Raw genomic sequence first — 27582 nt, 5'->3', positions numbered from 1 at the left:
ACACACACACACACACAAACACATGCGCGAACACGCAAATGATCAGCTAATCACAAAATAATGTTAGAAAAAGTCCCAAATAAGTGATTTTAAATGTTAAAGTCACTATATTATATATTGGTTGCTGTAAGCGATGGAATAAAAACTCATTAAATCCTATAACAGTATTAAATATGACATAAAATCATTAAATATGACCCTACAAAAATTTGAACAAGGGTTTCTTTCAGAGGGTTAAAGTAATATATTGATGCATTAACCTCACATACTGTAACAATCACTAGCTTATGATTTTTAATGTAAAACATAATAATTTTGCAAAGTAACAGGCACAAGATGAATGTAATGAACTAATAAGTACAATATTTTCATCCTGTGTTCAATAAAAATATAAAGTATTACAAAGTGGAAATACTCATGTAGAAGAACTTTTTTCACTTAACCTCTGGCCTGCAGTCCCAAACTCTGGTTACACAAGAGAGAGATAAAAGGTGTTCTTTTTGCCATGTGTTGTCAGCTGAGGGATTTTTCCCAGCTGGAAAATTAAGTCTCGAGGAGAATCTTTCTGAATGGACCTTTGACAAGCCAAAGTTGGAGATGAAGTCTAAGCAAAGGTTATAACTGTCCAACAGTGAGTGTTCGAAAAGCTTTTAAAAAGCTTCTGTAATAGCGTAGTTGTAGATCAGAGTGAAGCTATATTTGTGGCTGAAGTTTACAGGGTGCTCCATCTATGGGCAAATCAAGCTGTTTAAAACCATTGGGTGAGTTTATGCCACACTGGCTGAAATCTTCAACTCCTTACATTAAAAGCCAGATCGTTTGAATTTTTAGGTTTCTTAAGGAAATAAATGATATAACTTCAGTGCCATAAACAAAATAAAAACTTTATGAAGGGTTTAGAACTTGCAACTCACTGCTTCATCATCTGCTTATTACAAAACAAGAAACCTCTAAGCATCTATCAAGTCAAGTCAAGTCAAGATTTATTTGTAAAGCACATTTAAAAACAACCTCAGTTGACCAAAGTGCTGTACAGTTATTAAAATACAATATAATCATGCACAAAGGAGGAATAGTAAGAATAGTAAGAACTCAATCTTAAAACAAAATTACAAAAAAGAGAAAGTAAAAGAGTAAAAACCAAGGTCAATGGATGAAACGAATGGGAAAAACTCAGTCAAAGAGATTTTGTACGACGTTATATGAACCAGTGGTTGTCAAAGTGGGTCTGGGAACCCCCAGGGGTCCTTAAAGAATTCAGGGGTCCCAAGTAGCCTATACTTTTACTATAATTTCACCTATAGGCTAAGTAACACAATTACAGAATGTAGGAGTATTTTAGGTATGGTCTGTAATAGAACATCTAAAAGCAAGAATATTTTCAGATTGGGGTCTGTGGTGTAATTTGTGTCAGTTTATGGTACTTTGGCGTGAAGAAGTCTGGGAAGCACTAATCTCGCCTATATGATAAACAAACAATCCTATAATTTCCCGAAGTGTAGGCCAAACGGAAGTGACGGCATACGCATGACCCAAAACATCTTGTCAGGCTTTCTTTAGCTTCGCTTTATAATTTGGTTCATCATTTAGTTTACTTCAACAATAACTCATTAACTCCTACAAGCATATAACAGCCTGCAACGGATGATCCATTGTCAAACTCGCCAGATAGGTCAGGCTGGCAATAATCCAAAAAGGTATAGAATTCGGTTTCAGAATAAAATCACAACCCATTAAAACAAAAGTAGGTTCTCTTATTTTGAAGAGAACAGACCAGATGCTTCTCCTCTCTGTCTCTATCTTGTCACCGAGCAGACGCCATGAAGCCCATGTGAGCACAGTGTACAGACTATGGTGTGGAGCGGTTTGTGTCGCTTGTTGCCACTCAGTCTCCAGGCGGTGTGTGGCACAGTTTACCGCTGACCTGCTCCTCTTTCTACTTTTAAAAACGGATTTCAAGCGTTTGTGCTGATGTAGCCTCAGTATAGCTCGTTAACTCACCCGGACCGGTAATCTCATATATTCACTTGGTAAGTAATGTTAGCTTAAATTTAACGACAACGCCACATCGACTACCCAAACATAAAGGTAATTTTGTGACAAACAGACAAAAAAATGGCTTGAGTAATGATGGTTTTACGTCAGCTAATTGTTAAAGAGCTTGTCAGTTAACTTAGCCTTGTTAGCAAGGTCAAATAGTCAACAAAAAGCCTGCTACAAATAGCTATCGCAGCTAGCCAAGCTGTGGTGACAGTGATTTGTTCTCCATCTGATCAAGTTAATACCTCGATAGTGTGTCTGTCAAAAAGTCGTCGCCATTGTTGACGCATGACAGCCTTGCCCCGCTTGTTCTTGCATAAATGCTTTGGCACAAGTAGGCGGTCAGAGGAAGAAGAAGTCTTAGCTTCATGCCTATCTCGTTTGCATGTATATACTGTACTGTACTGTACTGTGCCATGCCGTGCTGTATTGTGCTAGGTGGTGTTTAAGAGCCGGCAGCTGAAGCAACAGCAGGACGTGAATTTCTGGTTATTCTCTCCTTTCTAGTATGGTCAGTAAGTAATGTTCATATCCTCCGACCACCTCAGGATGCTGACAGTCACTTGGGTGGGGCTGACGCGGATGACAGTACAGGGGAGCAGATCCCAAGGTTAAAGACAGACCGCATATTTTATCTCACCCTGCGCGGTTGCTCGGTGAAGTAATGACCAAGCAGGAGTCGAAGAAAGGCGGCGTCGCCGAGCAGGTCAACAACGGCCCGGTGGAGCCGCGCTGTCCGGAGCAGAGCGCACCGATCAAAGCCAAGGTGATGAAGCAGACATCCAGGGAGAGCCTGCACCGGCGAAACACCGAGTCCGAAGTCTACGACGACGGAACCAACACCTTTTTCTGGTGAGTGTGCTCCCCGGCAATGTCAACTGTGATGTAAATGTCAAATCCTGGACACTGCAGCATTGAAGTGTGATGGTGCTGTTTTGTCAGTGTCAACAAGAAAATACTTCAAAATTCACACCGCAATGAGAGGCAATGTTTGTTAAAAGCAGGGTGTGTTTTAGGTTTCAAGGTGAACTGAAAGACAGGCCCAAGTGACCTCCATTAATTATAACAAGTGCTGTCACCTTGTTCGACATCTTTTAAATGTGCACAGTGAATTACAACAAGTCGAGCTGAAAGGAGGTTTAGGTTTTAATTGTTCAAATGCAAAATGATAGCAAAAAATCACAGATGTTTACTCCACCAGGTGTCAGTTTTTAAGGTGCTCTGCTAATGTTTGCTGTGCTGCCATGGATGCTTGCATTGCAGATTCAAGCTCAGGGCTTGTTGTTGACAAGCCAAAAGCTAATATGCCTACCTGCACCTTCAGCAGAAACAGATCCTCGACACACACTTGAAGTCAGGACCGATATTCTGCTCGTGTGGTGAACTGGAGAAGTCGGTTGTGTGTGTGTGTGTGTGTGTGTGTGTGTGTGTGTGCAACCACTGGCACAAGCCTGTGCCACACACGTAGATGCAGTGTGTTGAAATGTGCAGGATGTAGGTGCTGTCATGTCATGGCCAGTCCAGAAAAGTGACATTCCTTCTGCAGCCTTCTTTAATTTATTGCTACGGCCGCCTTTCAACCTGTCGCTCAAGCAGCATTTATGCCTGAGTGTGCCTATGTGTGTGTGTCTGTTTCATGTGGAAAGAAAGCGCTAGTAAGGATCTGCTAAGCTATCCAATAAGTCTGACAGAGAGACCTTAATGAGAATTTGCCATTACTGTGGTGCAGCCTGCCAAAATGACCATTAATTCACATCAACACCTCTCTAAGTTGATTTTCATTGAAGGACAGCTCAGTTTGGTCGCACACTAGCTGTGGTAACACTGCTCATGATTCATTAGGAAGAATTTGTTCTCTCAGTAGTTTGTTACCACTCCCAGTTTTGTCATAATGGACAACCGATAATGAATGTAGCTATTTACTTTGTGGTCAACTTGTGGCCATAGTTAATCACAAGGCATCCTGGGTATTTAGGGGCCACATTTGTTGCATCTTAAGTGTTTCCTGTCCAGAGTCACCAGCAATTCACATTAGTTAGTGGCTTTTTTTTAAAGTGCACACATCCCAGCCAAATCATTGCATTGTAAAAATCACAATGGACATTTTTTTTTCTACAGGTAATTTGTGATATCAGTGAATAAGCTTTGTGTTAACCAAACCACACACTAAGCATTGAAATAAGATCAAGTGGCAGTGACAATGTGTGTGTATATATATATATCATTCTCAGATCATGGAGTCAGTACAGGAGCATAGTGGGTGTGTTGTGGGAGTCTCTCAAGTGTTACAGAGATACTTAAGAGCTGTCTCTTGATATTTGCAACTTCCCCTGGTTGTTAAGGAGGGTAAGAAGCTGTCATGCAACTTGCCACAGATTGGATTTAGGGAAGAGTTTTTTTTTTTGAGAACTGAAATAGCTTTGATAGACTTTATATAGACGTTGTGACAGAATTTTGTGCTGTGGCACCACTATTTCCCTAAATAGAATTGCTTCACACACATTTCAGGTCTCAAAGACTTATGAGATTGTTTCCTGCATTTTGACTTGAATGTCTTGGAAAAGTTTTCTTTTTTAGATTGAATTTAAAGAGAAGAACTCTTAAGTTAGTGTTATAGAAGCAGTCTAAAGAAAATAATGCTCATAATAACAGGATTTAATTTGATCAAAGTGTTACCATGCTAATGAACTAACTGGGATCATTGAAACCAGAGGCTGCTGTGAAACCAGAGGCTGCTGTGAAACCAGAGGCAGTGTAATGTGGTCAAACACATGAAACTGCCACAATCGTGCATCTTGTACTAAGTGAAGTCATATTATTTTGCTCAGTTAAGTCACAAATTGTGTTTGACAAGTGTGTTTCGACCCTGCTGCCTGCCTCAAGACTAAATTATATTGAGCATGAAGCTGTTTCTGTATATGCTTGTATTGGTCATAGGACACAGCTGATTTAATTTGGATTCTTAACCTGTGAGTTTGGCTTGTCTTTCAGACTGTTGCGCTAGGCTGGTGTTTCTGCTGCATCTTTTCATTCCCAGTGGTGTTGTGTGGTTGTTAGGGAAGAGAGATGCCAGGTCCTCTCCTGTGTCTCCTGCTGAACAGGTCGGATTAGGAGGTGGAACAGGGAGAAAATGTTTGTGATACCTGGTCGGCCATCTCCATCAGTCAGACTCTAAGCCTAAGGGCTGGTCAATGGGGTGAGGCTCTTTATCTTGAAGAGTGACAACAGTGACCTCAGTATGACAAAAATGTTTTAAAACTATTGCTACACTTCCAATAATAGTACTTTAAATGATAAGACTGATGTTGGTTTTTCCACAAGTCAACGGTAGCTGCAGCCATATATAGCTTGCAGATTGATGCCATAGATGTCCAATTTCGTCCAAAAACAATAAAAATAAAAGAGCTGCACTGGGTGACATTTTCCATACTGACAGTGAGTGCAACCAGTATATGTAATTCATAAACAATGCCATGAGTGTATATTATCAATCTCTGGAGAGAAACTCTGGTCCACAAGTTACTAAGAAAGTTTGGGAACATGGTATGATGTTTACACTGCGTTCACCAGTCTGAAGAGTCACTGTTTCTATTGTAAAAAGCCACATTAATCGATTTTTGGTCACAAGAGGCAGAAAAACAAGTCGACTGATGCACATCAACACAGACAATGTTGGCATATTAGACTTTATAATACCAATATATGGTGTTCCTCTTCATCTATGGAAACATAGACACTTATTGTTTGAAATATGCATTTTAAGCCTACATTTCAGTCATTGTAAGTTACAGTAAGTTAATGTCTCAGTAATAGGTAGATATGTTGAATGATGAATGTGTTGAACGATATGTAATATCAAATTGCAGCACAGAAAAGATATAATTGAGCAACATAGATTATTCAGCAGAGAGTAATGAAAAGTTAACATGCATTTCTGTTTGTAATGAATATCAGCTGATGCCACTTGCCATCTGATCAATCTGACATTTCTAACTGTGTGTTTTTGTGAGTCATGTCAGCATGATAAATAAACAAAACTTTAGCCCCTGAGTTGTGATAAATCCTACAGATAGCATGGAATGAATGAATGTAGTGTAGTGAGGGACCGTCATAAAACAAAGGTCAAAGTTTGCTTTCTCCCTGCTCCTCCTATATCTGGTTATATAGGATATGTGAGCCTATAGGTAATAACAGTAGCGTAAAACATCAAAGTCAAGGTGTCTGCCAGAGTGTAAGCTATGTGAGTAGTCTTAAACCATGATGATTTTCACAGGCCTGAGGCAGAAGTAAATATACAACTGAAAGAAAATGTCAAACTAACTTTGAAAATGTGTAACTTATGGTTTCCTCATTTCAGAAAGTTGTGAAGGTTTGATTATGTTTAAACACTTTGAAGTAATCACCAGTGTGCACTGGGCTGAAATTACAGTGCAGTGATAGAGCTCAACTTTTCTCCATCTCTACAGGCTTTTATTGTTTTTTTTCCTCTTCACAAATGGTATTAATATCACTCTCCTCCCTCTCCCTCTCCCTCCCTCTCTCTTTCTGCAGGCGAGCTCATACTGTGACAGTGCTCTTCATTCTGACCTGTGCACTGGTCTACGTCACACTGTTGGAAGAAACCCCACAGGACACGGCCTACAATACTAAGAGGTCAGTTGACTGTGCTCGTCACTTTCCCGCTGCTCTTACGACCAGAACCACACAGGACACAAGAGCCAGCTCCAAAAAAAACCTGATGTAATCCACATGAGTCTTTTTATGGGGCTGCAAAATTGTCATTTTAGTAGCAGTTTATCTAATGAGAATTACTTATCTCATTAATAATCCAAATTACTAGTAAACTAGGGTTTATTCTGATTTTATACGACCACTTTATCTTCAATTCATGTTCTGTTCGTCTGATGAAGTTTTACTAAAGAGGCCCCCCAATTATAAACGATCAGCCTCTTTGTGTGTGAGATGTGGGGAAAAGGCAGCAGTGCATGTGTTTGTCTGTTTGTTGTTTGTCATGTCATATTGTCACTCAGTGAATAGGTCACATAATGAAACCAGCCAATGAGCAGACCAGTGTTTATCTCACCTTTAACACTACTTGGCACGAAGCCACACAGTCACAGCAACATCGTTAAAGTGCAAAACCTTCAATCACTCCAAATTGAATCACTTTTTCAGTAGCATTCACCTTGAGCCCAGCTGGCTCTCTTTTCAAGGCCACATGTAGCTGTTTGGTGTTTTTCCACAAGGAAAAAAAACCCCTAGATGACCATAAAAAAGAGCATGAATATCAGTTCACAATTTGATTAGATTAAGATTTGGCAAATGTGTTGGAATCTTTACTCTTTGAACATTGAGAAAACATGCAACCCTGTACAATTCATTAACTGAAGCATGCAAACTTTGATAAAAAAGCAAAATGTTAGCGGGTTAATGCAGCTTGCCTTTTTAGTGTCTTGTGACCAAAGAAAGAGTCACAGCAAAATAGGTGATAGAAGCTAGTTTGCGTAAGGGTTTTCAAGTGGCTAGCTCTGTTTGTGGTAAATTAGATTAGACGAGGAAAGCTCTGTTGGAGTTGCATGTCATTTGGCAGAGCAGGGTCTTTTAAAATTAGATGGTGCAACAAATCTTCTTGTATGTCAAACTCTTGAGTCCTCTCTGTTCCCTCAAAGGTCAGCAACACTGTCAAGTTGGTCAAGTTGTTAAAGAGGGAAATCAAATCATGCTTTTTGTGATTTCTGTTATTAATATACTGTTAGAGTGTGACACGTGTATGTAGCAGCAGCTCTACAGCACGTTCTCCAAAGTTGAGGACAAAGAACTTAATTAAACAATCCATTTAGCTGTTACCATTTCATGAAAACAAAGCGATCTATAGCTGATTATTTCACAAGATGAGGAGAGAGAGGAGGAGTTTGGTGGGGAGTGAGATCCAATGAGAGGTTATGGTTCAAATGCTACTGATGAAGAAGGTACAGGCAGAGAGAGAGAGACTGACACTCCATTTCTGAGCCAATGAAGTAGAAAAAGTGCTACTTTTACCCGCAGTAGCTTGCCCAGTACTAAACTTGTTACTTGCTACCAGTGGAAAAGTCAGTCTGGAGTCCTGATAACTTTAAATATTCATTTCCGAGCTAACTTTGGTTTTACTCACTTGGGCTGAACTGACCTCATCATGTCAGTCAGGAGTGATTCATACTGGTCTGATGAGCACCACCTGAGCACTGAGCTCCTCTCTGTTCTACCAAACTCTAAACTCAAAATGTTTGGAAGCGTTACTCAATGCAGGAAAATGCTGGCTTTGTGTAATGTCTCGTGAACTGAAAGTGTAGGAAAAAAATAGTTTCTTAATCTAAGTCTTATGATATTATACATTTGCTCTCTCTGTGTGTGTGTGTGTGTGTTTGTGTTCGTGTGGGGATTGAATAATCAAGGAGAGCCAAGCAGGCAGCATAAAATGTTGTGTGTGTTTGTGACATATAGAGTGACTGTAGGTTGTGTTTGTGTGTATGTTAGTGTTTGTGAGGGCTTGTGGGATGCTTCTTAACAGGATTTGCTGCAGTCAGCGCAGACTGGCTCGTGGGGATAAAGACACTAGAGCTTCTTCCTGGCAGCAGAGCACACACACACACACACACACACACACACACACACACACACACACACACACACACACACACACACACACACACACACATATCAGACCATGATCATTTTTAGGGACATTACATAGACTTGCACTAATTTCCTGGAGACTTAAGCTGTTCATAACAATGACCACTATTTGCCCATAAATAAGCCTTTTTCCAACTGGGGGCACAACTTTTGTCCCTAATTGGAAAAGGCCGTCTCCAGTTAACTGGTGCTAATTCTGAAATTTGTCCTCAAAAGTATGCCAAGCTCACACGCATCCACCCTCACTTTGACACACATTCATGTTTTCTGAATCACATACACTCACTTTTTCAACCTACACACTTTCACAAGAATCAATTACTCAATCACTTACACTCACATTACCACGCTCATTGGCAAGCACATGCTGTAATCGCATTGTACGCCCAGTGTCTAATCTTACCTTTTTAATTTGTAAGTTCAGAGCAGCAACCTCGTCTTGTTCTCGGAGTTCAATACAGCAGGGATCAGACGCAACACAGTCTCACAGGAGCAGCTTCAAAATGATCTCATCTCTTAGGAAACACAGTGGGAAATGTGGGAAGCTGCTGAGATAGGCCTCCAGATTTTTATTATATGAAATTCTGCCCAATCTTTGCTATTTCTATTCATATCACAGATCTTTGAGATTAAGCCAGGCTTTTAAGGCTGCAGAAAATCTGATATTCATACATGAGGGTTTTATTATTTGTATCAGTAGTATAACATACTCTTCAATTACATTTTTGTGTTTCTTATGTGTGCTCCTGTAGGGGGATTGTGGCCAGTATCCTGGTGTTCCTCTGTTTTGGAGTGACACAAGCCAAAGATGGACCCTTCACAAGACCACATCCAGGTAAGATGTGTACAGTTATTGCATAAATACACATGAACACCCTGTTTGTTTGTTTTTACCCCCCAATAAAATTCAAATTGATAAAACTTCACTTCACTTTTAATATCTGGGTCACTTTTGACTTCCAGTAATGTGGAAAATGTCAAAGGTTAAATATCACATGAATAATTTGAGTAGCTCAAGCTTTTGCAGTGCAATTCCGAATCATATTCAAAATATGTGACATCTGTTTACCCTCAGACACATGAATAGTTTGGCAGGAGTAAAGCACTTGTTTACAAATATGAGCAATGAAACATTAGAAATATATCTTCCATTACAGTGATTGACTTTACACTGTTCATATAGCATGCTATTGTCAGGAGGTGTTCACACTGACTTTTTAATAGCACATTGATTGCTTTTCCTTTCCCATCCTGTGTAGATGGCTAAGATATATTGATCAATAGCAACATTTGAGAATCTCATGTTAGTTTTTCATATAGACCCTGTGAGTGCTGGGAATCAATACAGAAAATGGCTTGCTGAATGTGATTGTCCAAGTAAAAGGGGCAAATGAATAAATGAAGAATCCATAGTCTGTTGAAAGCAGGTTGGATGTTTTCCTGGCATGGGTTGGATCCAGTCAGTTCCCATAGAGAGCGACATAAACACCAACAAACAAAAGCTCATACTGGGTGAACATCTTCATTACAGATTGTTAAAGTTCCTCCCGGTTTATAGAAGCATTATCTGCAGGACTGTAGTGCTCAGTGAACAGCTTAGTGATTAAAATGATGCACTCACTTGAACATGATGATCTCAACCCGCTAATTTCTCCCACTCATATTTGAGCTGTTGTTTAAAGGCAGATCCTCCTCAGACCATCTATTAATATCACACTGAAATCCAAGAGATTAGGGAAGATTTACATGGACATTAGACATCAGGAAAGTTAGTATTATTTGAAATGATATAATGGCCACTGAGAACTCAATGTCCATTGTCAAGTGTCCATTAAGTTCTGTAGAGCTTGATGCTTGGGTTATTTATGTAACCAATAAAAAAAGATAGATAACTGCTCTGTAAGTGCTATGCATATTTAGTTTCAAACATCATCATCTGACATTTGCATGAATATGGACATGTAAACACAAGAAAGACAGAACTTTTTGAATTATGTCATGGCTAAACTGATAAGCTGGTGGGGTTGAAGGACTGCTGCAGGGAAGGAGAGAGAGTGACCACATAATTTGTTGGATATTATCCCGTACGTGTGCACATCACAGTTTCCCTCAAACACTCCAATAAGAACGCTGTTTGAAGACTTTGTAGTATTTTATATTGTTCATAAACATGCAATGAATGCTTGCTGTGTTGTAATAGACCTATACATTAAATAAGCTGGATGGTGTCTTGGATGTCTTAATAGTGGATATAAGTCTGCTTCATTATTGAAAGTGCTGTTTTATTTGCTCATTACCAAAGAGTTCTTTTAAACTTGCTTTTGATCAGAGCCTCTGTTGCAGCGTGCTTTTATAGTTTAGTTATTTTAAAGACTTAAACTGTTTAGTTGGTTATATATTATATTATATTATATTTGGTGACTGCATTAGCTTAACTTTGGCACTGTGTACGCTTTTTCAAAAAAAAAATCTTCCATTCCCTATAAAAGGATATTTAAATAGTGCTGTTCTTAGTAGTTATTTATGTTTTTGAGCAGGAAATCCATGCAGAGTAACTTGTATCTCGTCCCTCAATAAACTTGTTTCTCACTAACTTCTGAGGAAGTGAGGAAGGAAGGAAAGAACGAAGGAAGGGCGATAACAGGGTGTGGATGGCAGTGTGCATGGAAACACTGTGACAGTTGTTGAAGGTGTGAAGTGGCCGGGCAAGAATTTGGGCTGCTGTTGCTACATTACTTGCGCCTCCTGGCCTCCTCCTCTTGTGGAATGAAAGACAAAAGAGAGTTTTGTGTGTGTCTGTGTGTGTCTGTGTGTGTCTGTGTGTGTCTGTGTGTGCCTGTGTGTGCCTGTGTGTGCTTGTGTGTGCCTGTCTGTGTGTGTCTGTGTGTGTATTGTGACTGCGTCATACTCCCTGACCTGTTGAGCCAGACAAGTAGGTTCCATTGTTGTTCACGTCGTTGCAGGTTGGTAGCCTGGGAAAAAACCCAGAGGGGGTATCAGAGTGACAACCTGATGGCAAACTGAATACACATGAATTCAGAAGGAATTATAACAAACTGTTCACTCTAAAATCAACAGCTTCGTTCTTGTGTGGGACATTTATTACAATATGTTACAGCAGCTTCAGACTGTGGAGGTCAACCCACATAATGTTTTAATCTGTTGCTGAAATTCTTTACTTTAATGGAAACCAGTTCAAACACGGTAATGTTTGTATAACAAACTAATTAATCAAAATATGAGTCAGGGAAAGTTCTGCAATATTAAAATCACATTTCATGATTTGGCACTAAATCAACCACCTGCATCTCGTGTGTTCCTTTTCCTAAATGTCAAAGTCAGGGCAGTTATGTAGAAGTTAACTCGACAAAAAACAGTATTATGGTTTTTTAGTGTGTTGAAAGTCAAATGCTTCTAAAACAAAGGAGGGGTACAGAAACAGCTAGAGATGTCTATAGGTGCAGTCAGGATTGTTAAGAAGGTGTGGGTATGACAGAGAGACATTAGTACGAGACACAAAATGGAGCATGACTCACATTGTCAGACCGCTTAATATGTTCATAGTCTTTTATCTGGAACCTGTATAAAAAAAAAACCCTCCAAAATTCCCCAGATTCCATTCAACTACCTGTTTTCTGTTCCTTTTTATAGAAGTGAAGAGTATGTGTAACTTCTAGTTTAAATCTAACCATTACTTTCTCTCTCTTTTTCTCTGCAGCGTACTGGCGGTTCTGGCTTTGTGTCACTGTCGTCTACGAGCTGTTCCTCATCTTTATCCTGTTCCAGGTGAGTGTGCTGATGAAATACATGCAAAAAAACTTCAATCAAAATATTCAAAGATGCACACATACATCAACATATGCACATACAAATTCAAAAGCAAAGGGAAAACCATGAGACAAGTGCATGCTGGTATACTGTACATCAGTTATATTTGCTTATGATGCATGTACATGCATGTACACACATAACTCATCAATATAGAAGCTGTTCATTTTCTGGAATTTCAAACTGAGCTTTTTCATGGCAAAATTAGCAGCAGGAGCTCTGTGACAAAGCAGCAGTTCTCCTCACATTCCTTATTAGTCCTCAGAGAGAAACCAGAGAGATATTTATATGATTATACATTTATACAATTTGTAAGACTATGTAATCATCACTATAAATAAATAATAATAATTTGGCTTTACACAAGATACATACTAATTCTTTCTTTTGTCTAAAAGTATGAATCTAACTCATTGCAACTCTTTAAGGCTAAGTTCACACCGCAGGCCTTAGTGCTCAATTCCCATTTATTGCTGTTCATATTACACTTTTAAATGTGGCCTCCTGAAGTGACCCACATGCTCAGTTGATCATTAATGACATCACGCACAGAGCAGTGTTTAGGGAAGCGAACATGGCAACAGCAACAGCTGGTGAAGTTACTGGTAGTCCCATTTATGGTCTAATGTTAAAAACCGTGTGTGGCAGCAGCTGGCAAATTTGTGAGCGGGTGATGTTAAAAAGGAGGAAGAGGAGAAAGAAAATTAATACTTTAATGATGTCTTTATGCGGAGCATTAGCTGTGTGTTGTGTGTTGCTCCAGAATAACGTCAAAGCCGCATTAAATGCGACCTGACTGTTCAGAGTGCGGTCGCATTAAAAAAACCCCGATATGTATCCGATTCAGTACCGTCAGAAACATATCAGATATGGGTCAGATTTGAGCGAACAAATTGGATTCAGGTCACTTTTAACTGTGATGTGAACGTAGCCTAAGACTGTCCCTTTTTAACCACAGTTTGAGAACATATTAGTGTTACGTTACTAGTTTTAAAACCTGTGTGACAGAAATCTCTATATTCAATATTCATTTTAATTCATAGTCCTATATTGATTTAAATTGTGTATTATGTAGTGTCCAGCTCCATCCTGAAATAGTCAATCAGGGCATCTGAAAACTAGGGCTAACTGTCCAAAATCCTCCAATCTCTGGTACTCTGTAGTCCTCCTACATCTGAAACCTTGGATGCCTCGCTACTCTGCCCAAGTTTAATTAAAATCAGACTCTTACAAACAGCAGCAATGGGTGCCATTTATATAACACTTTACCGCTGGCAAACTGTGTCTTAATCAGGCCTGGACACTGTTAAAAAATACTTCAGCCATCTGCCTTTTTAACTTGTGCAAAGAAAATAAACATTTTAACTTGGGAAAAGCTTTCAGAACAGTATTGTTATGTTGACAACAAAGAAGTGGAAAACTTGCTATGTTTAAAGTTAAAAACAAAAAAAGTGTTTTTCTGGTATTTAAGACCTTTGTAGAGAACTTTCTAGAGAGTATGTAATAGAGGAGCCCTGTTTCAAAAATATAAATGTGATATGATTTCATTCAATAACATTGTAAAAGCATTCTGCAGGGACATGGCCCTTTATGGAATAGTTTGGACATGCCAGTGTATTATAATGATGGTCTCATTGCAGCTCTGTGTCTCCATAAAACCCTTTTCTTGTTATAATAAGTACTAACGTTGAACCTTCCTTTTTTGTTTGAACTCGGTTATCCAGACGGTGCACGATGGGCGGCAGTTCATGAAGTACATTGACCCTAAGCTTGGGGTTCCCCTCCCTGAGCGTGACTATGGAGGAAACTGCCTCATGTACGACCCAGGCAACAACACCGACCCCTTTCACAACATCTGGGTGAGACTGTGTATTTTGTTTTATTTGTGCACATTGTCCTTTGAATTTTAAAGGTTTTCTCACTCAATTTAAGAGACATTTTTTATTATGTCCTGCCGAATGTTTAAAGCTTTTTATATTGTGACAAGCTTTGCCCTCAATTATTACTAATGAGGAAATGACCCAGATCACAAATCGTGTGGCTGTCTGTACATGGTCGTCTGCATTACTGTGAAATTGAGAGAATCCCTTCTTTCTCTTTGTTCATTTCTGACATTCATTCATTCATGAACTCATTGTCCATTTGACATGATTTCTACCTCATTTCTCCCTATTTCACACACACACACACACACACACACACACACACACACACACACACACACACACACACACACAGACATTTGGTGTGTCTGTGTGTTGACTGGCTCCAGAGGCTTGTGTCTGGTGCAGATTAAAGCCCGTCAGTAGAACCAGGCCTCCTTCCCTCCTGGGTAGGCAGTCTGCAGCTGCCACCGTGACCCAGAGCCCATCTCTACCATTGGCCTGGTTTCAGCAGTGGGTCATTTCACCACTTCCTCCACTACAAATCTATTCTAGCAGCCTTTTCAAAATACCAAAATGTGAACTATATATTATAATGAAGTCTTTAAAATAAAAGTTATCAGTTACCCTTGTAAGTACAGTAAATTACATAAAGACTAGAAGAGAGCACTCAATACTCCTCTATCCCTGCACGGCGAAGATAACAGAAACAGGGATTTATTCATTTCGTATCATGCCTAACTTTTGGGGGAACATAACATATCAGGTATGGAATTAATCAGCAGAGCTCTATTTCAATATGAGACCAACATTTTATGTGGATGTCAGTTTTTGAACCTCAACAAAGTCCAAAATGTGGTCTTCAACAGTCTAACTAAACCTTGTTTGTAGTCTAGCCCATTACCAGAAATGCCTTTTGCTATGTCGTAATACGTGTCGTAAAATGACGAGGATTGCTGAAAAGGCAAAATTGTAAGCTTTACAATAGCGAAGGAATAGCATTATAAAATAGGTTTTTAAATAATTGTGAATCACTGCAACCACGGGAGGTTCCTGAACATACAGTCATAAATGCACAAAAAATATTAGGCTTATAGATTCAGTACTATGTGAGATTAGCTCTGGACAGACACACACACAGACACACAGCCAAAAGCATGATCCCCTGCAGGCTTATGCCTGGCGGAGATCATTAAAATTAGATTTTTTTATATGGGACGTGGGTGAACTGTGCTGCTCAAAAGAAAGACATACACCAGTACTTAAGCTAAAACACTCTTTTTGTAAATAACATTTCTGTTTTTTATGATGCCCAGCCAAGCTTTGTCCTATTCAGTGATCCAGTGTTCAACCTCATCCTCATGTACCCATCCTGGAAAGTGCAAAAATAAATCAGATGTGGTGTTTAATGAGAGCATAGAGAATGATGGTAAATAGTCCATCATGTTTTAGTTTTAAAAAACATAGTTACATGAGAGACAATGCAACATTATTCTCAACAGCAATGTTTGTGCTGATGTTGCATTTAACTTTAACCACAGTTGACAAATTGAAAGAAGTGTAACTAAAGGTTCTTTCACACACATCAGATTTTGGGCTGTCTGAGATGAAAGTGGCAATTTGGCAAAATCTTTGGTTGTCAGTACAAATCAGTGCTTCTAGATCTCACTGTGAGACACATGCACTGTCAAGTGATTTGGAGCTTTGACAACCAAAGACCGCTTGAGGCAAAACCAACAATATAAGAAGCCACATTGTCACAGTGTGATTGCTGTTACAACTCGCATCTACAAAGAAATTTGAAGCCTACAAACGTTTCAAAAGTGCAGTTTATTGATTGAAGTTTAGAGGAAAATGAACTTATTTTCTCTTGATTCCACTATGGCACACAAAAACCAAAGTGATGGAAGTGAAACAAAAAAGACGGAATTTTTGCTGTATTTTCAAAAAAATCTTCTTGCACAATGTGACATGCAATAAATTCACATGATAGTTGGTGTCACAGTCTAAAGGTGCCTTTAGTTGATTGAAATCTGTTTAGAGCTGACATGTAAATGAATGGTTTAATGATTGTGCAGGAACACGCTGTATATTGGGGATAATTGTGTGTTTTGGCTGAATTTGCCATCATAAATTGAAGCTGAACAACCTCTTTTGTAAAGAGAACAATGTGTTAAAATAACATGTTGGTTTGTCTCCACAGGACAAGATGGATGGCTTTGTTCCAGCTCACTTCTTGGGATGGTATATCAAGGTAGATATCAATGCAAATTTCCTAACTGAATGTAAATGAATGAACACACCAGGATACACTAATTGTGACTGGCCTTAATCGGATATTAAATGGCAAGAGATTGTTTGAATGGGTCATCATTATTTTGGGTGCCTAATCAAAAAAAAAAAGTTTTAGTTTATTTATTAGAGAAATAGTTAAAATTAATTGCAGTTAAATGCACTGGATAAAAGGCAGAGCCATGTGTTGCTGGGATGAACATAAGACAGCAAGCACTAACTAATACTAATACAATGCTGTGATAAAAGCTATGATTTATTTACAATAAAGTGCTTAAATTGCTTGGTTTGCACTTTTACACATTAGGTAATTGTGCAGCACCAGTCTGCTGTGTTGTATTTGCAGCAATGAACAGTGTAAGTCTCTTACTGTGCCATCTTGCTGACCTCCTCCCACTGTTACTCTCTTACTCACCCCCCCCTTCTGCTATGTTTTCCTCAGACGCTGATGATTCGGGATTGGTGGATGTGTATGATAATCAGCGTCATGTTTGAGTTCCTGGAATACAGCCTGGAACACCAGTTACCTAACTTCTCCGAGTGCTGGTGGGACCATGTATGTATAAGTATTACTGCTCTTATCCTTTGCTTACTTTCATGTTGCCTCATGTTATCATGCCAGTAATTTTCATACTTCAACTTCAACTTTATTTGTAAAGCCCTTTACACACAACACAGCTGATGGAAAGTGCTCTACAGGACACACAGAGCAAAAGCATGTTTTCAGGTTCCTCAAAATAAAGAGTAAACAGATGTATACAAAATGTAGGATACCTGTAAAAAATAAACCCCAAAAAACTCTTTGTCAGGTTTGTAAAGGCTTACTGTACAGTGCAGTGGCTGATACACAGGTTAAATGTGAAGCAGTATCCCATATTAGGAATTGAGGAAGCACTAAAATTATGTAATATCCTGGCCCAGGACTTTTTCCTGGTGCAGCTGTTTAATTTCAGCTGTTGAATAGCAACAAGTCCTCTATTGTTTCATGATGATAAACTTCAGTGACACCAGTGTGGAAACTAGGTGGTCAAAAGTGAAAGTAAACCATGTAAACTACATAAGGAAGCATTAAAGCATTACAGTAATAGCATAGAATATAAACAGACAATAACTGGAGCATTATATAAAGATGGCTGTGAAAACACATCAAGTAGGCTGTCAGTTCAAAGTCAGGTCAGTTACTTAACAGTAGTGACATAAACAAGGTCACATCTATACATATACACACACACACACACTTTAAAATTCAGGCAAAATGTGTTGGTGCCTCAGAAACTTTAAAGACCCTAGTTTGCAGATTAAAGTGGACCGAAACCATGCTGAAAGTTTGCTAAATACCAAGGTTGCAACTGATTGTTATTTTTTTTATAATGGAAGACAAGGAAAGGCAGTTAAGGTTAATCTGAAACCAAATATTTAGCATTTTTGTAAAAACAAAACAAAAAATGTGCATTACATGATGAATTATGAATTATTATTGCAGATTAACTTACTGTTGAGTGAAAAGCAAAGCTAACAGGAGACTCAGGTAGATATTAATGAAGCAATGAGAAGAGATCTAATGTAAAAACAATATAAAGATTATGTGCAGGGAGGCTTACTCTGTGCCCTATTACTCTGTGATTAAATGATGCTGTTTTTTCTGCAGTGGATCATGGATGTGTTGGTGTGTAACGGTCTGGGGATCTACTGTGGCATGAAGACTCTGGCCTGGTTGTCAATGAAGCCTTACCAGTGGCAGGGCCTGTGGAACATTCCTACATACAAGTACGACTTAACACCACAACCTCAACAACCTGCAAACTTGATTCACTCTAAAATTAGATAAACTTACCACTGGAGAAGGTCATCTACTTTCACAGGATTATTGAATACACAAAATCTCTGAATAATTCACATTTTTAATTAAAGACTATGTGATACTTTTTTTTTGTTCTTTCTATAAGTGGTATCCTCTAAATATTGTTTGACAGATATATGAAAGGTATAATCAATCAAGTTGGGGTAGTATTGCCTTAAGCTGCAGAAGTACCAGTATTGCTGTGTTTCTAACTGCATCTCTGCTGTGTCTCTCTCAGGGGGAAGATAAAGCGTATAGCCTTCCAGTTTACACCGTACAGTTGGGTGAAGTTTGAGTGGAAGCCTGCCTCTAACCTTCGTCGCTGGCTTGCTGTGTTAGGCATCATCTTCATGGTAAGAAATAAACCTGTTAACCTTTCAAGGGGACAATACAATGAAAGATATTCAACATTGTGTGCATACCTTGATGTTACATATCCTCCACATAATGTATATTACCTCAGTCCCTATTTCTTAAGCTTCTTACAATAACTTCGCTCTATTAGCATTTCCAAGCAAGAAAACATTTCAAAACAGAAATTACAACAGCCTTGACAGCAATAAGGTGTAACATGAAATAAGAGTTCCTGTTTATGTCACCATACACACTCCCTTTTTTCGGTTTGTCTTCTTACTGCTGTCATAATTTTTGACCACTGAAAGTCTTTAGTATGGTGCTCAAACAAGTTGTTGGCTAAAATGAATCAATGACAGACAATGACAAGATTAGCTATTTTTCTGTATATATTATTGTAAAGCGTGCATTTATGGTTGTTTGACTATTAATCAGTCAGTATAAGCTGTTCAAGTGGTGGATATTGGTCATTGTTTATGACATTTCTTTGAGTAAATGATCAACCAATTGATTGAAAAAGTAATGGGGTGATGAATTCTTACTGTCAATATTCATTAGTTGCTATCTCGGTCTTGACTCGTCATTTCAGTTTCTGCTGGCGGAGCTGAACACCTTCTACCTGAAGTTTGTGTTGTGGATGCCCCCTGAACACTACCTGGTGCTGCTCCGCCTAGTCTTTTTTGTAAATGTTGGAGGTGTAGCCATGAGGGAGATCTACGATTTCATGGATGACCCGTGAGTAGCAGCGACAAGGCTGTCAATTGGTGCTGGGGTTTGTTGGATTTATAGGCTGATCAAATGGACAAATAGATTGGGTAACACTTACCATACAACATCTGGAACAGTGATCCATAACACAGATTGTATTGAGCAGTAGTAGCAGTAGTTGTGCTGTTGCTATTATTCAAGTTTATTATGTAAAAAAACAAGTTTAACAGTTTAAAAGTTTTTGCTGCTGACTGTTCTACATGCCAGAGTAGAAAGCTATGCTACATTTTCAGCCAAAAAAGTAACTGATCAGCGACAATAGTGAGGCAATAAATGAACCAGTAGCACAACTGGTAGCAAATATATTTAACTGGTCAAAAATAAATTCTAAAAGTGCCATAATTATTAATAATAAACACCATAAATAATTGGTAGCCATCCTTTAAAGAGCCATTTTTCTGAATGTTATTATGTATGGACATCCAGTCTGTACTGCCAGTATGCATTGCATGTAAGCGTCTTGTTGGGAAACCCTCAGACCAGCATAGGAAGTGAGTGTATTTACCTGACTGATAGTGTAAGCTTCTTATCATGTTTGCGTTCTGGGGGCAGGCATTTCTGCTTGTTTGACAAATATGCAAGTAGTATTCAGCATTGTAGTTAACATTTGACATCTTTTTTGTGCAGTGGACGTGGTTTTCGTCCTTATATGAACTCATATGTCTCCTTCTAGCAAGTATGCGCTCCATATTTATTAACCATAATCGCAGTAAATGGAAGACTGATAAATACTAGCCATATACAAATCTGTGTGAAACACACTATAGCATATTGACCTGGTTTCAGTTGCTGTTTGCTAGAAACTGAGCTACTGAGTATCTGTTTGCTTTAGGCAGCGTTTTGTTAACTGATGTGGATAACAGTGCGGCTGCTTCATGTGGCCTACAAGTGTTACTTTTATGTATGCTATTAATAGAGTCGTATTGACCTTGAGTACTGCATTTACAGTGATATATTGTTTATTTTGGCATGCCCACAACAAGAGCTTACCTATAAACATAGATTTTTCATGTTTCCATAATAACACCTTTTTATCTTTCTGTCAGGAAATTCCATAAGAAGCTTGGCCAGCAGGCGTGGCTGGTGGCGGCAATCACAGTGACGGAGTTCCTCATAGTGGTCAAGTATGACCCCACTACCATCATGCTTCCCATTCCCTTCTTCGTTACGCAGTGCTGGTTTTTAGGAATCCTCCTGATCTTCACCTGGACCCTGTGGCGATTCTTCATTCGGTAAGAAGTGGAGGGGGCTTACTGGGCAGAGGGAAAGTGGGTGACAGGGTACAAAAGACATAAAACATGAATGTCTCAAAGAAATGATAAAACTGTGTGCTCATCCATGTACAATTATTCATTTTGGTGCAAGTAAGCCTTTGGCAAAAATTGTTAAATTACAAAAATAATCAACCACATTTAGTGTTTTCATCTGATTTATTGCAGCAGAGTGTAAGAGCTGTGTAAAGACTAACTGGATTATTCTTTTATTGGAGGAAACCCAGTAGAGCAGACAAAAGAAGAGGTGATGGAGCAAAAAAAAATCTGTTTTTGAATGGAAGCTCACACACATTAGGAGGCACAAATGGGAATCAGTCCACCAACGCTAGCTTTTGCAGTTCAATGAATGGCCAATTGTTCTCAGTCACAGTTACATTGTAAAAAGTAGTTTGATCACAATAGTCCATTGAAGTCAATTAGTGTGGCTTTACATGCGCGTGATGCCGTTCAGTCACAGGCCCTGTACTTTTATTTTGCTCTTCCTCATGACATCATGCAGCCATATGATGTAGGCTACTTTTGCTTTTACTCAACTTCTTTTGAGTAGTGCTCCTGTCAAGCATAGCCCTGCCCCAGCATGTTAAGTTCTCGTCTGTTTTCTCCCCCTCCGTACCTCCCCATCCTCCTGCCTTTCTCCTTCCCTGAACTTCCCTAAACTCTTTTCTGCCCATGCTCAGCAGTAATGTCCAGGTCCAGTGAGGTAGGTATGGTAGAGAGGCAATTGGCTTCGTTCACTCCCTCCTATCAGTAGTGTTGTATTCTGTTTTGTTTCCTCTTTAATATACATCACTGCTTGGATCCATAATTACACACATCTTTGGGATCCTCTAAACTCTACATGGATCTCATCTCTCACATGGCATTTTTCAGTTTTTTGCTGTGGTGGATTTTTTCATCTTCATTTTTAGCATTTCTTTCATGTCTGTATTAATGTTTAGTCTGCAGTCAGTTAAGCAAAGGAGAAGACAGCCAGCTTGTGCTGACACTCTGTGGGTACATCCCAAGTCCCTTATTTGATCTTTCCTCTCTTTTGATCCTTCCTCACACTTCTGTGAGGATCGAGGAGTGAGGAAGGATCTCTTAGGAGCCATGAGCAAGGGTAAATAAGTCAAAGTTTTTTAATGGCTGACACACCCACGTATTGGATATCGGTTATTGATTGGATGCTGCAGTTGGTTGCTGCAGTTGATTGCCCAAAGTTTTAGATTTTGTTTTTTGATTCACCAACTAGTCAAAAATTAATTGTTACCAACAAAAGCACCATTATGATGTTATTCCTCCATTACCTGTTACTATAGATCAAATTAAAGTAAGGAAGGTAGGACAGCCTGTCTGCCAGCAAGAAACACTTTAAATACATCTTGACAACATTTTACATAATTTATTGTCATTTCCATTCAGTCATACGTGAGGCTGAAAATTCCTGAGCATCAGGTTTGGTAGGAGTTACATAAATTCTATTTTCCCTCAAACATTTAGCCAAATACATAATTTCCAGTGTTCAAAAGACAACCTAATCATAATCTGGGTTATTAGATAATGAGTTCAGTCTCAGAATTTCAATAAAATAATGTAAATAATTAATACATAATATAAACGCACTCTGCCAGTAGAAATGGTTCATGTGCCTCTGGGCAGGACACAGTATGCAGTCTAAATACAGAATGCGGGTTCTTATTCATGTGCAGGTGTTTGTCAGACAGTTAACAGGCTGCAGAGATGTGAACTGTGCACCTTTTTTTAGTCTTAGCACAGTGCACATGTGTGCAGTTGTTAAAGTACAAGTGTGTAGGATTTAGTGGCATCTAGTGGTGAGGTTGCACCAACTGAATACTCCTCCCCCTCCTCCTTTTTCCATGTGTGGAAGAATCCCTGCTCCCTATGTAGATTTAAAGGGCTCCTACTATTTTCAGGTGATCACACACTAATAAAAACATACATTATATAACATACATTATATTCCATTTCTGGAAAGTCTGTTCTGCTAGATACCACTAAATTCTACACACTGCACCTTTAACTCCAACTCACAGCTGATCCAACTGGGATAATAAGCTGCTACTGTCATCAAAAATGACTGTTGCTTCACATTATGCTTTGTCCTCACATGATTTCCTTGCGTCTCTCCATGCACCCTTGTTTGGGAGGGACTAAGACATGAGGAAAGGACACAAATGGGGGACATGTGGATGAAATTTAAGGGACTTGGGATGCACTCTGTAAGTGATAAGAAACAGTAGGGCTCATTAAATGAACCAAACAGGAATGTTTTGCACCTTATGCACCAATCAGCATGTTGGCTCCTCCCACTGCCTGTCATCTGATGAGAGCCAATCAGATCAGCCCCACCACTCATGGTGCACTTCCCTCCAGTCATATACTACAGTGCATTAAGGACACCTGGCACGAGACATTTTGTAGTTTTCCAAACCTGGGATAAATTGTATTTGCATTTATTTTGAGTCTTCTTTGGTAACAGATTGGCTGGGTTTGCCACATAGGATCATCAGTTGTTTTAATTTATTATCAGAATGTTTTTGCTGAAATTAGTCTTGCATCCCATAAATGTCATTGTAAATCTGCGTGATCTAAGATGCTGGTGCTAACCCTACTCCACTCTTAAGCAGATGAAAACAAACTGACAAAATTATTTGCAAATACTGTTTGGCCCAGTTGTACAGGTTCAGGTGTGTCATGTCCCTCTCCTCATTTAATAAACCATATTAACATCAGCAAAGGGGGAGTCAGGGCATTAACAAGTGAATGTTTCTGAACCTTCTTTTTTATCTGAGACACAGAATGGTATATTAGCAGGATTTGCTATTACATTATGCTATGTGTTTCAATTTATTCAATGTAGCAGCATCATTACTGCAGGGGGGTCAACCTGCCAGGGCTTATGGCCTCCCTCCACAATGAGTCATAACAAATAAAATAAAAGCTTTTCTTCATAGTTGTTAGAGAAAGACAAGTGGTTTATTGTTTACTTAAAATACAGTAATCAATAACAACAAAGCACAGTTTCAACAAACATAATGGCTCATGTGTTTGTTCCTGGTTTATGGGTCACAGTGAACGAACACACTGAAACACAATGAAAACAGTTTCCTTATCTGGGGATACTTCTTTAAACTAATCTGAATTTGGTGAAATATAGTGAGTCCCATTTTAAAACTACAGAAGCTCCAGTAACACACTGAGTCTATTTGAAAAACATGAAATATGGTACTGGGGTTTTATTTTCTGTTCTGGATACTAGAATTTCATGATGATAATGTTTTTGTTGGAAATGAACAACATCTCCCATGATTCTTAGTTAACAAGGCCCTGTCAAAGCCTCGTGTGATCTTGATTTGACAGTGAAAATGTTATTCAATGCAATAGCAGATTGAGCTCAAAAATTAAAGAAAACCTCAGCGGCATGCACTATGAGAAAACACATCTAGTGGAACTAGCTAGCTTTCATTCCTGTGTCTGATAATATATTAATAGTTTGTCTGCTCTTCCTCCATCTTCTCATAGTGACATCACACTGCGCTACAAAGAGACCCGTCGACGTAAACAGGAAGTCCCTGCTGACTGGGACCGCCCCCTGGGCAACGGCAGTTCAGCTACTCCATCCGGACGGAGCAAACTGAACGGTAGCTCGGAGACGCTCCGGCAGAGGAAGTCCTGAGAGGGAACACAGTGGCTGAAGGGGGAAAGGACAAGGTTTAATGGGGAAAAGAATGAAGGAAAATTGTGATACGAAGACACGTGTAGAGGCAAAAAAGATTACAGATGGACACATCTACAGTGTGTGCAGTTTAGACTGTTCTTGTGCCTACATGAACCAAGTAGTTATTATTCACAGACAAGGGGTGGAAGGGGCCATTTTCATTGATTGCATTGTCTAGTTGTTGTCATACTACAGGGATTTACCTCAATTTTTTTAAGAACATTTTGGGAATTATACACAGGAGGAGATACATTTTGTGTTATTTATACTTTGCTTTGGATGTTTGGTGATGAGGGGAAAATGATGAATCAGAGAGTAGCGGAGAGAGGGATGGTAGGTGACTGGGGAAGCAGATACACTCTTGACCAATAATCAAAAGCAGTTTCCATTTTCTCATCCTCCTAAGAAGTAGTGCAGCTAAGTTTCAGGAACATGGCAGCCACTGTAAATATGCTTTATTCTTTGTTGTGCAGTCACATCAGTGCAGATGAGAAAATGGAGGGTGCTTGAAGCAGTGGCAAGAGTTTCTGTAGGTGGGATGTGATTCCGTTTATTGTCCACTACTATGCAATCTTCAAAATCAACCTGGGACATTGGTTGGGTTGATTGTGTAACATTTCTGTACAGGTTCAGGTTACAGAACAGTCGTTAGGCCTCAAGTTTCGACAGTTCAGAGTGCTCTCATGTTTGGTTTGGTCCCAGGTTCATGATACATAGTTTACAAGTGGGAGACAATATCAGCACTTCATTCACAGTTTCGGGTTTTCATTCCAGGAAGCACTGAGTTTTGAGGTTCTTGTCACTGCTGGGGATCCTCGCTCAGTCGAACCCAGAGAGGAAAACTGGCTATAGCCGGTCTCTCCTCTCTGGCTTTGTTCTTGAAAAGAAAAACATGTTTGTAAAGAAAAAAATCAAGATGTACCATATTCTAGGTATTTAATTGCTGATAGTATACTACATATATGGGATAGTTTGGGTGTCTTTTTGTAGATGTTTTGTTTTCACTATCGTTATTTCTTTAGGTTAAATAAATTATGAACACTAGGTTGTCCTCAATTTCCTTTGTGTGAAATGAGGAACTGAGAAATCTGCAGCACTCTAATGAACACATCCATGACAATCACACTCATAGAAAGCTGTGCTTCCTTCTGATGGAGACATGTTGGCTGATGTTAAACAAAGGGCACAAATCTGGATGTTTCAACAAGACTAAATACGGCCGGGCTCATTCCGCTCTTTCAGTCACATCAAAATGTGAATCTAATAATCACTAATCCCATTTAAGCCAAATGTTTTCTTTTTAAACTTGAATTTTGTTAAACTTTCATGTTATGTGCTGCCTGAATAAGCTGAACTAGTCTTATCTTCAAAAGTGGGAGATGATAGTTTAGATTCAGTTGTGCTTTGGTTTGGGAAAGGAACCAAACTTTCCAGTTCTGTGGAGGTTACCATATTGCACATGCAATCAGCCAAAGCTTAAATCTCATTCTTTCTAAAGCCATAAATGCCACCCAGACCCACTCAGCCGCCCAAACAGCTGTTAAACCTCATTTAGACTTTTTTTTTTTTCATTTCAGCTAATGCAATCAGAGATTCAAAGCCAATGGGGTCAGCATACTTTGTATTACTAGAAGAAAAAGACACTAGTAAAGTCCGATTTTTGAAACCAAATTTAGATAATGATTGTATGTATTATATCAAAAATGGGAGACCCCAACTCCTTGGATTTAGCTATAAAATTGAATGTTTTACAGTCTAAATATGTGAATGGTTTGTTGCTTTTAATTGGTCAGCTATAAAGTTGTTAAATGTTCTAAACTTCTCATAATGACACAAATTATTGGCTTCACATTGACAAAAAAAACAAAACACATGCATTCCTTGTTTGGATGTCCACATCGTTATTCATTATCCAGATGCCCCCCCCCCCAAAAAAAAAACATCCCATCAAAAAGCTTGAGTCTGTGTCTTTTTCAGGTCTTGTGGCTGTCAGAGATCAGTTGTACATTTCTGTGTGTTATTCATTGTGTCCCAGTGGCTACATAGTTGATGGCGAAGTAGACAGCATCTGTGAATCTAGCTCCAAAATTGTCCTGTTGTAAACTAGGCTGATGTTAAATGATGCTATAGTAATTTTCTTGTGAATGTAATCCAGTAGAATCTGCTGCTCAAATCAGAGGGTCTTGTAATTCATCAATTCATTAGGCCACAAACACTAAATTAACAGGTTTGTTATTTCTACGAGGCTCATTGTCGTGCTTATCCGGCTGTTTTGCATATTTCACCCTCTTTTTTGAATGCAGACTTCTGTGCAAATCTAAAACTAGAAATGACGAGTAGCTAATTTGTCAAAGTTCGCTTAACCTGTGCTGTGATAATTCAGTTGCTTGAGAACTTGGTAGAAGTTCACAAAGTTTGCTTTCTTTTTACCCCCCTGCTTTTCTTTTAAAGCTTTTTAAGTGTGGGCTGGGGACCCTCTGTGTAACAGTGTCCATGCCTTAGATTGGTCAAAGCACTGTCAACTTAAACCAAGGAAGGTCATGAATTTTGCACATAAGTTAAAATTAGTAAAAGGTGAATTCAATCAGAGACTGAAATCACAAATGATCTGTTGATTGAAATGGGAATTGGATTTTTTTTTTTTTTTAACAAAAAAAAACAATATTTTTCCACTGTGGTTATTAGGGTTCAGTGTAGTTTGACTTGCAGCCACATGGGGGCGGTAGATGTTCTGTTACTGTCTGCTCTGTGCAGTCATGTCTCCTTGACAGTGATCACTGGTAACTTGCTGTAAAAGCCATTTTCAACTTGGTTTGTGTAAATGTGAACATGTTAAAGATCATAAAAACTGAAATATGCTGCTGCACCACATAATTTTATAATGTTTTCAATAAAATCAACTGAAAACCTGAA

At 39.0% G+C, this 27582-nt stretch overlaps 1 protein-coding gene across 2 annotated transcripts; it reads left to right on the top strand.

Annotated features, from left to right (window-relative positions):
- The first annotated feature begins 1865 nt into the window (after nucleotides 1-1865).
- On the top strand, nucleotides 1866-27582 carry ptdss2 (phosphatidylserine synthase 2). 2 transcript variants are annotated; one of them, XM_053318768.1, is made up of 13 exons: nucleotides 1866-2030; nucleotides 2589-2892; nucleotides 6592-6693; nucleotides 9465-9547; nucleotides 12431-12498; nucleotides 14265-14399; nucleotides 16627-16677; nucleotides 17158-17271; nucleotides 18364-18482; nucleotides 18794-18908; nucleotides 19499-19644; nucleotides 20724-20909; nucleotides 24474-27582. In XM_053318768.1, exons 2-13 carry the CDS (start codon nucleotides 2705-2707, stop codon nucleotides 24625-24627), a joined length of 1461 nt encoding a protein of 486 aa, XP_053174743.1. In that variant the 5' UTR covers nucleotides 1866-2030; nucleotides 2589-2704; the 3' UTR covers nucleotides 24628-27582. The 2 variants fall into 2 exon arrangements, with proteins under 2 accessions (XP_053174743.1, XP_053174744.1); XM_053318769.1 differs by having other exon boundaries at nucleotides 2548-2892.

This window comes from Scomber japonicus, chromosome 5, assembly GCF_027409825.1.
Source record: "Scomber japonicus isolate fScoJap1 chromosome 5, fScoJap1.pri, whole genome shotgun sequence".
NCBI lineage: Eukaryota > Metazoa > Chordata > Actinopteri > Scombriformes > Scombridae > Scomber > Scomber japonicus.
This window is presented reverse-complemented; position numbering and strand designations above follow the sequence as displayed.

Excerpts from the sequence above, each read along its gene's own strand:
- ptdss2 (XM_053318768.1), top strand. The coding sequence starts at position 2,705 with ATGACCAAGCAGGAGTCGAAGAAAGGCGGCGTCGCCGAGCAGGTCAAC. Across the intron at positions 12,499-14,264 it reads TCATCTTTATCCTGTTCCAG|ACGGTGCACGATGGGCGGCA; the intron begins GTGAGTGTGCTG and ends TCGGTTATCCAG. Across the intron at positions 17,272-18,363 it reads CCGAGTGCTGGTGGGACCAT|TGGATCATGGATGTGTTGGT; the intron begins GTATGTATAAGT and ends TTTTTTCTGCAG.